The 11,710-nt window shown below is 34.0% G+C and overlaps 2 protein-coding genes across 3 annotated transcripts; one reads left to right on the forward strand and one right to left on the reverse strand.

Moving 5' to 3' along the window:
• The first annotated feature begins 305 nt into the window (after positions 1-305).
• On the forward strand, positions 306-2,435 carry LOC107429955 (16 kDa phloem protein 2). The gene is made up of 5 exons (XM_016040734.4): positions 306-515; positions 1,149-1,217; positions 1,348-1,474; positions 1,803-1,917; positions 2,071-2,435. Exons 1-5 carry the CDS (start codon positions 449-451, stop codon positions 2,140-2,142), a joined length of 450 nt encoding a protein of 149 aa, XP_015896220.1. The 5' UTR covers positions 306-448; the 3' UTR covers positions 2,143-2,435.
• A 63-nt stretch (positions 2,436-2,498) lies between these two features.
• Positions 2,499-8,926, reverse strand: LOC107429953 (uncharacterized). 2 transcript variants are annotated; one of them, XM_016040732.3, is made up of 7 exons: positions 8,655-8,926; positions 7,768-7,911; positions 7,575-7,676; positions 6,744-6,878; positions 6,379-6,474; positions 5,683-5,746; positions 2,499-5,518 (listed from the first exon to the last, which is right to left on the reverse strand). In XM_016040732.3, exons 1-7 carry the CDS (start codon positions 8,736-8,738, stop codon positions 2,697-2,699), a joined length of 3,447 nt encoding a protein of 1,148 aa, XP_015896218.3. In that variant the 5' UTR covers positions 8,739-8,926; the 3' UTR covers positions 2,499-2,696. The 2 variants fall into 2 exon arrangements, with proteins under 2 accessions (XP_015896218.3, XP_024934990.3); XM_025079222.3 differs by lacking the exons at positions 7,768-7,911; positions 8,655-8,926 and having other exon boundaries at positions 7,542-7,668.
• Between the last annotated feature and the right edge of the window lie 2,784 nt (positions 8,927-11,710).

Here is an 11,710-nt window from a genome sequence, read left to right on the forward strand (position 1 = left end):
AAAATTTTTTCCCCTACATATTCTTTTTTATTTTTTATTTTTTTTCCTTCCATTCTTTGTTTTTGGATTAAAAGTTAAATAGTGGGCCAAAATATTAGTGGGCCAAAAGTCTTCTGGTTGAACTGCTTCAGTTCTCCATCACCTAATCGACCCAACAACATCAACAAGGTTCCATTGGACCCACATTGGAAACGTAACTTTTTAAAAGCGTTGACTTCATTGCAAACGGGCTTTTTCTTTGTTCGGTTTTTATTTGAACCGTACCTAATCCCGCATGCATATATATTATCGATTGTCGTATTAATAAATAATATTATATATTCTCAGACATTTCGTTTCCTCGTCACGCAGGTTTTACCTGAAAGAGGGAGATCCAAGAAAAAGACACAGAGAATCCATTTCCATCTTCTAATTTTCTCCTTTGGGATTTCTTTCTCTGCCTCCAAAAATGCCTGAAGGAACCCTCGAAGTGGTTCTTCATTCTGCTAAGGGTCTTGAAAACACCGATTTTCTCTGTAAGTTTCTCGTTGACATTTTTAACATTTTTGGATTTGTCATATATTGTATACATCATGATCGATATGGATCAGATTTTCGGTTGTGTTTATTCTAATTGTTGTTTTTAAAGATCTGGGTTCTGTTTGGTAGCCGAGAAACCGGTAGAAAAATATATGAAAAATAAAGATCATCATCCTACCTACGTAACTTACTATAACTAGTCAGATACTAGTATTAATGTACAAATTTTTATTGAATTATATTAAATGCATCTAGATTTTGATAAGTTTTCCAATGTTCCTATGCGATTACTGTAATTAATTTATTGTATTTTGAGAATCATGATTCGGATTTTGTTTCCAAAAAGAATATAACGAGTAAAGAAATTTGAATACGTTTTCACAAGGTATATTGACAACTTATATAACTTTAGGGAAACGATTTTTTTTTTTTTTTTTCTTGTTTGAATGTAAATATGAAATGGTCCTGATCACTATTAACCAGCATATGGTTGGATGGTCGCTGAAATTTTTTTTTGCATTGAACCAGTTGACTTAGATATAATATTTGCAAAGAAAAATAAAAATAGGGAATAACAAAACAAAAAATTAATCCTTCATAATTCTTTTTATTTCAATTTTCCTGATCAGGGAACAAAATGGATCCTTATGTCATCCTCACTTGCAGAACTCAGGAGCAAAAGAGCTCTGTTGCATCAGGTAATTACACAATAATTTAAGTAAAATAAATCCTACCTAATAATCCTTATAATGATTTGTTAATGAGGATTAATGTTTGTGTATATCAGAATGAACAAAATTGGTTTTCGACAAATATTATTTAATGCAGGGAAAGGGTCTAATCCAGAGTGGAATGAGACTTTCCTGTTCACCATTTCTGATGGCATTTCAGAGCTCAGATTGAAAATACTGGACAGTGACAGTGGCAGCGAGGATGATTTTGTTGGAGAAGCAACGTAAGCCCATGAATGAAAATTCTTTAGAAAATTAGATTTTTAACTTCTAATTAATATGAACCAGCTTGCAGCATTTATTTGGCAAAACTGCATATCTTTGGACTTTGATGATTTCTGTAATTCTAGATGCTATTACTTTTCTGTTCATCTTGCATTTCTTAAGAGTTTTGTTCCTTAATGAAGTATATCATGTATATACAATACAGTTTTGTGAATAAAGGCAAGATTTTCGTCACTAAAATTCTTTCGTGACAAAAAGATGTCGTGACTTTGTGGCTCGACATTTCAGTAACTTGATCTAGTTTTTTGGTTTTTCCAAACCTTGCAGCATCCCACTGAATCCTGTATTTACAGAAGGGCAGCTCCCACCAATGTCATATAATGTTGTTAAGGAACAAAAATACAGTGGAGAGATTAGACTTGCCCTCTCTTTCACACCTAAGGTATTTCTATTCTCCATCACTTAGATAAAACATATTAGTTCAGTACCTAGATATTGATAATTAAAAAAAAAAATTTAAAAAGGAACTGGAAGTCTATTGTCTGTTGCTAATGATCAGTGAACTGAACTGCTTTTTGTTGCGTAATGATCCTAGGCACACAGTTACAGTAGGGGTTACGCTGCAGAAGAGGAAAGCTATGGCGGATGGAAAGAGTCTGGTTACTGAGACTAGCATTAAATCTGTGGGACTCTTTATGAAAGCAGTTCCATGTTGTTGAAATGGAAATAAACAGACTATTTGGTTCGAAAGATTTGGGTTTTAGATACAAGGGCGCGATTTCAAGAATTTTTTTTTTTTTCTCTTCTTTTTTTTTTTTTAATTTTTTTTGGTGATTTCAAGAACTTATATTAAATAATGGAATTAATTTGGCTATTTAATGTAACAAAATTAACTGCACATCCTGGTTTGTAACTTTTTTGTAGTTCACTTAAACGCCCCACTCTCTTGGATTTTGGTTAGTTTCTGTTCAATGTTAAGCATATGAGAATTTCAATTGTCAATAGGACAGAAGGGAGAATCTCTAGCTTACAACAGTTATGAGACTCCTTTTGAGTATCAATATTTAACGGGGCGACATCGTCTCAACAATCAAAATGATACAGAGCATCAAGATACAGTAACTTTTACACAAGGTATAACTTGGATGCTATTTAATACTACAGGTAAATTTGAAGAAGTACAACTGATAAACATCCAGGCACCATCATGGGGTTTTAGTTCTAGGATTTTACCTTTCCATGAAAATCCTTATCGCTCTCCAAGCAATGTTGTTGAGAATGAATTCCACTGCAACTTGGCAAGTTTGCATTTCCTGCGGGCAGGAATGAAGAACTCGAAGACAACTGCTGGCCTGACACAGATTTTTCTGGTGAATCAAAGTGGGATGATATATCACTTTGAAAAAAGCTAAGTGAGCCAAAATCTGGCAATGCCAGATTACCATTCCTTTGGCTGTGAGAGGTATCAAGTTGTTCCTGGAAGTAACCCTGAACCAAATTATCCTCTATGGGTATTGCACCTGTAAGAGTCTTGAACGCAAAATCTAGACATGGGTCAGACCAACAATCTCCAAGTGAAAAGGCAACCTGTGGGTCTGGCTTCTCAACATCTTGAATATGACCTTGCACTTTCGGATGCTTCTCAGGAACCACTAGCTCATCTGGAGACTTCTCACTTTCATTTGATGGTTCTCCATGTGTTGAAAGGTCTCTATAGTTAGACAAATAATTTGCCGGCTCTACTTCTTTTCCATTATCAAGCTGCTTATTTGATGGCTCTTCATGCACTGAAGTGTTTCTATTAAGGTTTGGAAACTCTGTTTCTGGACCAGCATCAAGCTGCTCATTTGATGGCTCTTCATGCATTGAAATATTTGTATCAAGGTTTGGATTAATTGATGGCTCTTCATTCATTGAATTGCTTGTATTAAGGTTTGGGAACTCTTTTTCTGGACCAGCATCAAGCTTCTTATTTGATGGCTCTTCATGCATTGAAAAATTAAGGTTCCGAAACTCTGTTTCTGGACCAGTATCAAGCCGCTTGTTTGACAGCTCTTGATGCACCAAGGTGTCTGTATTGGCCAAGAAATGATTTGTAAGCTCCACCTTATGACCATTGTTACTATGTTTACTGGATGGCTGCTCATTTGATGGCTCTTCATGCATTGAAATGTTTATATTAAGGTTTGGAAACTCCGTTTCTGGACCAGCATCAAGCTTCTTGTTTGACGGCTCTTCATGCACCAGGGTGTCTGTATTGGCCAAGAAATGATTTGCAAGCTCCACCTTATGACCATTGTTACTCTGTTTTCTGGATGGCTGCTTATTTGATGGCTCTTCATGCATTGACATGTTTATATTAAGGTTTGGAAACTCTGTTTCTGGACCAGCATCAAACTGCTTGCTTGACGGCTCTTCATGCACCAAGGTTGCAAGCTCCACCTTATGACCATTGTCACTCTGTTTTCTGGATGGCTGCTTATTTGATGGCTCTTCATGCATTGACATGTTTATATTAAGGTTTGGAAACTCCGTTTCTGGACCAGCATCAAGCTGCTTGCTTGACAGCTCTTCATGCACCAAGGTGTCTGTATTGGCCAAGAAATGATTTGCAAGCTCCACCTTATGACCATTGTCACTCTGTTTTCTGGATGGCTGCTTATTTGATGGCTCTTCATGCATTGACATGTTTATATTAAGGTTTGGAAACTCCATTTCTGGACCAGCATCAAGCTGCTTGCGTTCATGCACCAAGGTGTCTGTATAGGCAAAGAAATGATTTGAAAGCTCCACCTTATGACCATTGTCACTCTGTTTTCTGGATGGCTCTGAATGCATTGAAGTTTCTATATTGGAAGAGAAATCATTCCCAAGCTTTGTTTCCAGAACAGGTTCAAGCGGATGGATTGTTTCATCTGCCAAATCATCAGCTCGTGGGGCTTCATTTTGATGAGACTTTCTGGGTGCATTTTTAAGCTTTCCTTCACCAGCAAGAGAGCCAGCCACCAATTCAGGTTCAAGTCCAGCAAGTCGATTTGATGACCGTTTGGGCAAGGTGATATCTTTCTTCTTCTTGGATTTTTTCAGTTGAACGAAACCTGTTCCATCACTGTTCTTTTTCATCCCGCTCTCATTCAAATTGTTATCTTGCAGTCTACCAGCTGCAGTAGATAAATTAGGCCACCCATCAGCAGCATCTGTCACTGGTAACTCACCTGTAAGAGTCTTGAATGCAAATTCAAGGCATGGATCTGACCCAAACAGAAAGCTAATATGTGATTCTGCCTTCTCACTTTCTACTTTCCCGGATTCTAGGTTTTGCTTTAGCTCCACGTGCGCGACTTGGTCTGCACTAGGTTTTGTGCTCATGTTTGATGAAACTCCATGGTTTATGCCAGAGAAAGCTTGGTGTGCAAGTTCTGTTTCCTGCCCAAGCTCATGCTGTGTAGATTCTCCATCCACCATGCGGTTTGATGACAAGCCAGCATCTAGAATGGCCCCAATTTTACCGGATTTTCTTTTTGTAACTTTAGGGCCTCGTTCAGCTGACACCAATTTCACCACCTGATCAGGTTCAATCCCAGCAAGCCGTTTTGAAGACCTTCGAGACAAGTTAAGGTGTTTCTTGTTCTTAGCTCTACCAGTATTCATATGAGGTTTCCTAAAGCTCTGCTTATCTATCAAAGGTTGAATTAAATTCTTTTCTTGCAGCATATCAGGTGCAGGAGTTGAAGCAAGCCCATTTTCAACATAGCTTTTTCCTTGACTTTTCTTGAGTTCATCAGTCTCAGAAAGCAGTGACCTTTTACCTTGATTCCTCTTGGTTCCTTTAACTTTTGACTGTGGAGATCCATGTAGAGCACAATTTTGCTTAGTTTTAGAACTGTCATGGATTGCATTTCCCAATGAATGCTTCTCTTGGACAATTTCAGCTGTGCGGGCAGAAGCAACTCCAGCTTCAGTGGAGACCCTTCTGAGACACGACTTCTTTGAGACTCCAATTTCTAATTGTTCCAAATCACTCATTCCAGAACTTTTCTCACCTGCAGTTGTAATATCCATCAATATTGTAATATCCACAAACATAAACAATGAAGATTAGAAATAACTGCCTTTCATTGCCCCCTCTTTTCTGCACTTGTTAATATAACTAGTCAATCATGACTTTGAAAATCATTTACCACAACATTATATGTTGAACTCTCACCTGAGAAATGCTGTCTCCTGGTTACAGGGTGCTCTAATTTCTGCCTTTTAGCTTCAGATGATGGCTAAAAGAGACAGAAAACGAAAAAGCATAAAAAAATGCATAAGATTAGGCGGTTATATATCCATAAAATCAAGTCACATACAACACTAGATGGAATATGAATGGAACAAAGTATATTTTATAACTAGTTCCCACATTAGTAATATATCAAACTCATTTTGGTCTTTAAATTACCATCATTTTTAAAATTATTAAATCTTTAAGTCACAGAAGTAATCATCCATGAACAATTAGACATGTTGTTGCTTTTCTAATCTAAAAGTGGACAGAAAATTCAAAATAGGCCACATACAAGGATACTAGTGATGAAAACTAGTATGACACACCAATATCTAACAAAGTCCACACTCAATGTGACTTCCTCATTCAACGACTATAAATCATCAATGCACAAGTTATTGGTTTAAATGTTCATTTACTACTCTGTCCAATTTCCACATACAACAGAAGATCCTCTTTGGAATGAAATATATATCACCTACCGAATCTGCATAGTATTGTATTAAATATGTTCCGAAATTGAGTTTAAAATTACAATACACAATAATAAATGCTAGTACTTGACAAGGCCAAGAGTGAATCGGCAAGAGAAGAGGGGGTGGAGGATGTATAATGGAATAAGAAAATATATACCAGATTTTTGTTAATTTCGTTCGAACTTCTTGTAATTCTGATCTCCTTTATCTGTTTGGGAGATAAATCCTCCACTTTATTCTTGTCAGCTGCAACCTAGATTAGACTTGTATTGTCAGAGCTACAGGTCTGATCAACATGATACTTGTGATTGACAACAACTTTGGTATGATATGTCATTTTTTTCTTTTATCCTTATAAGTTGTAAGAGGCAACATAATCCTTTCTTTTCTTGTTATTCTATAATTCATAAATCATACATATGAAGATTTTAAGGTTTATCACGGGCAGATCTTCTTCAAGGCTGTTTCTAAGAGATTTCCACAAAAAGGGAAAAAGAAAAGAGAATATGTAAGGAAACAAACTTTTTCTGCAGAGTGCACACTGATGCCAGTCTTCTTCCTTTTGAACATATGATTCTTGTGCTTTACAGTGCTGAGATATCGAAATACCTCTGGCTTGGAATAGAACTTATATCCATTTAATGGATCAATGTAACACTGCAATAAAAATACAGTTACATAAGTAATTAATCAGATTTGTTACTTCAGGAGATAAAGATAACCTCACATTAACTTATATCGGTATTTTCACATTAACTATGTATAGCCAAATTCATATACAGAAAAGGAGGTAAGCTAAACATGGTTTAAGAACGAAAAAAATTGCTAGCTGAATCAGCATAGCAATATATTTGCCAATAAAAGGCATCCACCAATGCCCTTTTTTTTTTTTTTTTTTTTTCTCACAAATCATCAAGAAGCTGGGAATGACTCAGAAAGAGAGCAACATTAAGCTACTGAGAGATTCTGCTGTCTTTGTAGAGATCTATAAATATAAAAAGATTGTCCATAAAGTTTATCCCTAGCCCATACAAGGAAAAGACGATTCCACTCATTGGTTAGATTTAATTTTAATAAGCTACAATCTCACTCAGATACGTTTTCTTCCTTATTTTTCTTTTTTCTTTTTTCAAAAGAATATTTCAAAGAATTTTACAAGCCCAACCATAACTTTTGTCTACAAAAAACTACTGAATCTGCATCAGAGGGCCAAAATATACTCAATAGAACATCATTGTCAAGATCATTACAATAAATACGCCACAAATAGAAAGGTCTACAGTAAACACAAAGTGACAAACAAAAAAATTTAATATATACCAAAGTAGATTGCTAAATTGAGACATATTGAACCTTGTAATCAAGTCCACGTTGGCCACCACTCTTTCGAGTTTTCATCTCCATTTTCCAACCCTTAGGTAACCATTCTGGTTTTTTAGCTTTTACATTTACACGCTGTCAACAATAAATAACAATCAATTGATGAAAGGATCAATTAAATGTAGGAAAGAAAATAGCAAAAAGGATTAATATATGACCCACTCACTTGTAAAGGATTTGTTCCTGAATGTCTTTGAATGTGCCTATTAATAGATAGAGGCTTTCGATGAGCAGCATTTACCATTTTAATATAGTAGAGAACATCATCCTTAGAAGAGAACTTTTTCCCAGTTTCCATATTTACAAAATTCTACAAAAACAGAATAAATGCAATTTCAGTTTTTTGCCAATAATTAACACAAAAAATCATAAAACATCCAAAGTTTTGGTACCACGAGCAAAATATGTCAAGTTTTACCAAGTCAGTTCAAAAATCTAACAACCCATATCATTATTCCACTGTAAAACTACCCAATAATAACACAGACCAGCAACTCCAAAATTCAACTCAGCTAAGCTTAGATTGCTTAATATAGGACCTTTCATATCGTCATGGTCACCACCATGAATCTTAGTCGAGTTTACATTTCAAAAGGACTCACAGAACAAAGTACGACAATTCCTTAGCTTTAAAAGTTAGCAACAAAAAGAATAAACTAAGCACCTCAGTCTATTTAACCATTTGGAAACAGCAACAGCTCATGAACGCTCAATAAAATCATAGAACAATGCACAAACCAAACATTAAACCTGTTTTTTGTCCCGCCTAAGTGCAAATTCTTCCCACATCCAACAAAACTCTAAACACCCAAATGCATTTCATACTACATGCAGATAAGACAAAAGAGTTGTATATGCTCCAAATCAAAGATAGTCGAACCAGCTAGCATTTTTTTGATCAGGTAGCTCAGTGATTCAGCAATCAAACTCATATTGTACCAAAAACAAGTCCATAAAGAAATCCATTACAAAAAGCTACGAAATTTCAGCCCAATACTAAAAACGCCTGAAGAAACAAAAAAAATAAAAAACCCTAGAAGAAACGAAGAGAACCTGAACTCTGCGACCAGTCTTTAGCGGACTGAATTGGACGGACCAACCGGCGGGAAGCCAGTCCGGCGAGTCTTTGGCTACCATTTGACCGGAATATGAAGTCTCCGGTGGCAAGCTTCGTCGCAATCTAACACTTTCTATGATCAAAGTCAGTGTTTATCTGACTGGGTTTGAGAACTTCCTTTTTAATTTTTTTTCTTTTTTTTTTTTCTTTTTTTTTTGTTTTTTCTCTCTGATATGGAAAGAATTAGAAAACGGACACCAATAAAAATGAAATGAAATGTAAATAGTGGGGGTTTGGAGGGGTTGCTTATGAATCAAATGCGACACGCACTCCCAAATTTTCGCCACGTGTTGACAGACCGGTCGGTTTTCAGATTATGACGTTGAAGTTTTGGGTCTACAAAAAATGAACTTATAATTTTGACCCAAAAAAAAAAAAAAAAAAACTTTTTCTTTTTTTTCTTTTTTTGTCTATTATTATTATTTTATTTTCTGAAATTAAAAAAAAAAAATGCATGACTTATTGAGCAGTTATTTTATTTAAAATGTGAATAAAGTAACCCTCAGACTCGGCGAGCCGCCACCGAAATGTTTAGTACAACTTTCATTTTTACAGATTTATGCACAGTGACTAACAATCATTCACATTTATCAAATTACCAAAATGATATAAATTTAATTAATATAAAAATATTTCTTTTTCATATATCTTTTATTATATCATTTTTTTTCAGTAAAAATTTTATAAAAAGATATATTATTAATTTTTTTTTTTAAATTTGAGCTTAGTTATATTATTGATTTTGATTGGAAGGTTTTTTTTGGAAGTTCCTGTGGTACATTATCCAAAATTCGGCCTCTCATCAAATCTAACAGGATCTTTTTTTTAGGTAAATAAATCTATTAGGATCTTATATGTGGATATGGGTCCCATACAAATTAATGAGAGGGGATTTTATATTCGGGAAACCATTTTTTTGTTTTTTTGTCTTTCGAGCTTTTAAGAGCTAAAAGGCAATTTCAGTTAATAAATATCCATTTGGTTTTTTTTTTTTTTTTAAAAAAAAAAACTTTAGTTTTTTGAATTGATTTCAAATAAAATAATTTAGTTGGTGGTTTGGTAACTGATATGAAGAAGATTTATTTATTTATTTTGGAATAGGGGTTTGAAGTCACAGCTTTTACTCATTAATTAGTTAATTCACTTTCCTCTATAATAGTAAATTTCTATTAATTATACACGTGTCCACTTTCTAAATGTAATACATGCTAATAATGAGGACTTTTCCTTTCGATTTTTTATTCTTCTTTTTTTTTTCTAGTTTTATAATAATATTGAAATAAACCTAAACAAAAATAATTTTTTTTTTTTAAAGTGCCAACTTAAAAACAAGGTGAGTAATAGGGATGTCAACGGGACGAGGCGGGATCGATTTTTAAAATCCCGTCCTCATCTCCGTAGGGGATTTTTCATTCCATCCCCGTAATTTTTTTCGTTTTTTTAGAAGTGGAGCGGGGACGAGGATTCCCCAATCGGTGGCGGTGCGGGGACAGTTTCCCCATTTGTTTTTTTTCATATAATTGATATAATTTTTTTTGATAAATTTATATTAAAAAAATTTCTTCTATAAGCAAAATATAAATAAAATGACCAAAAATATAATAAAAATACAATAAAAGATATCAAAGTTCAAATTTATAATTTTAATAACATACATTCTCAAAAAATACAATATAATATAATCCAAATACATAAACATAAAATTTATAAAAATACACATGCACACATAATAAAGTTTTACTTCTCATTTCCTTAAGTCTCCATGAAAGAATGTTCCGTAAGAGTTGATTGCTACAAAAATAGACAAAAATATTAAATAATATCAAAAAATTTTAAACAATTTAATATAAACATTTTTTGAAATAAATAAATTCAATTTACCTCCTCATCAATTTCTATGTCACTCATAGTAGAAGAACAAGCTCCAACATACGGTGAAGAAGACGAAGCTAACAAAAATGAGATTAATTAGTTAACAATAAATACAAAAATTATTTAACACAAAAAAATATAAGACCTTTAAAATAAGACCTTCAAATGATGGAAGCAGAAACAAAAATATGTTTTAGTTTAATCTAAAGAAAAACTTTCAGAAACTTTCCATCCACAATATTCAATTATGACTAAAGAGTAAAAATAAATTCACACCCAGCTAGGCTGATAAATATTTGAAAGATTACTTGCTATTTGACCAGAACAAGATGACGAGAACCGGAGTCCTCCCAATTGACAAAATTTTGGAAGAATAATTAACTAGGGAAGTATCAGATTTTCATCTTATCCAGTGGGGAGCAGTATTTGGAGTCTTCTGCAAATCTTTAAAACCTCAGAAAATTGGGAGTGGATATGCCTTGTATTAGGCAATTTGTTATAGCAAGTACATAATATCACATAATAAGTAGGTAATCAAGACACTGGTGCAAAGGATTTGCAGATGTTAAGATAATATTTGATTTTTTTCCCTAGAAATGCAACTCCTATTCTCTGCAGTAAATAGTTTGAATATCTCAATTCATGTTAATATTTAGTGGTTAATTACATTTGTGAACAAAGCTTTTTTATGAACTGGTTAAAGAGAATGGGTGCTTATGTACCGCATACTCATAAATCCTAATCTAAAAGCCTAACTCATAATAGTTTTTATATGATATGACTACAAAAAGCTTGAATAAAAGTTGGTTCTTCCAAATACTTAATATGCTAAAACATACATACCCTCCAATTCCCTAGCAGCGCAACTAATCTTTAGCAATTGAACTTATATGTATCTTCAACACTAGGAATTTTTTTCCCCTTTTTTTTTTTTTTTTTTTGTTTTTTGAGAATGAATTTAATGAAAATACTGAAAGTAGATTTCCATTTTTATTTCTTTCGTTCTTCGTTTTTTCCCAATTATAAAATCATAGACTTCCTAGGTATGAAGCTGCGTGAAAGTAACAAGCCACTTAAGCAAGTTTGAGGGAAAAATTTTGCATCAATCCAAACAAAGGCT

Source organism: Ziziphus jujuba, chromosome 6 (genome assembly GCF_031755915.1).
Source record: "Ziziphus jujuba cultivar Dongzao chromosome 6, ASM3175591v1".
Taxonomy (NCBI): Eukaryota; Viridiplantae; Streptophyta; class Magnoliopsida; order Rosales; family Rhamnaceae; genus Ziziphus; species Ziziphus jujuba.

Excerpts from the sequence above, each read along its gene's own strand:
- LOC107429955 (XM_016040734.4), top strand. The coding sequence starts at position 449 with ATGCCTGAAGGAACCCTCGAAGTGGTTCTTCATTCTGCTAAGGGTCTT. Across the intron at positions 516-1,148 it reads TGAAAACACCGATTTTCTCT|GGAACAAAATGGATCCTTAT; the intron begins GTAAGTTTCTCG and ends TTTCCTGATCAG. Across the intron at positions 1,475-1,802 it reads GATTTTGTTGGAGAAGCAAC|CATCCCACTGAATCCTGTAT; the intron begins GTAAGCCCATGA and ends CAAACCTTGCAG.
- LOC107429953 (XM_016040732.3), bottom strand. The coding sequence starts at position 8,738 with ATGGTAGCCAAAGACTCGCCGGACTGGCTTCCCGCCGGTTGGTCCGTC. Across the intron at positions 7,677-7,767 it reads CAGGAACAAATCCTTTACAA|CGTGTAAATGTAAAAGCTAA; the intron begins GTGAGTGGGTCA and ends TATTGTTGACAG. Across the intron at positions 5,747-6,378 it reads ACGAAATTAACAAAAATCTG|CCATCATCTGAAGCTAAAAG; the intron begins GTATATATTTTC and ends TGTCTCTTTTAG.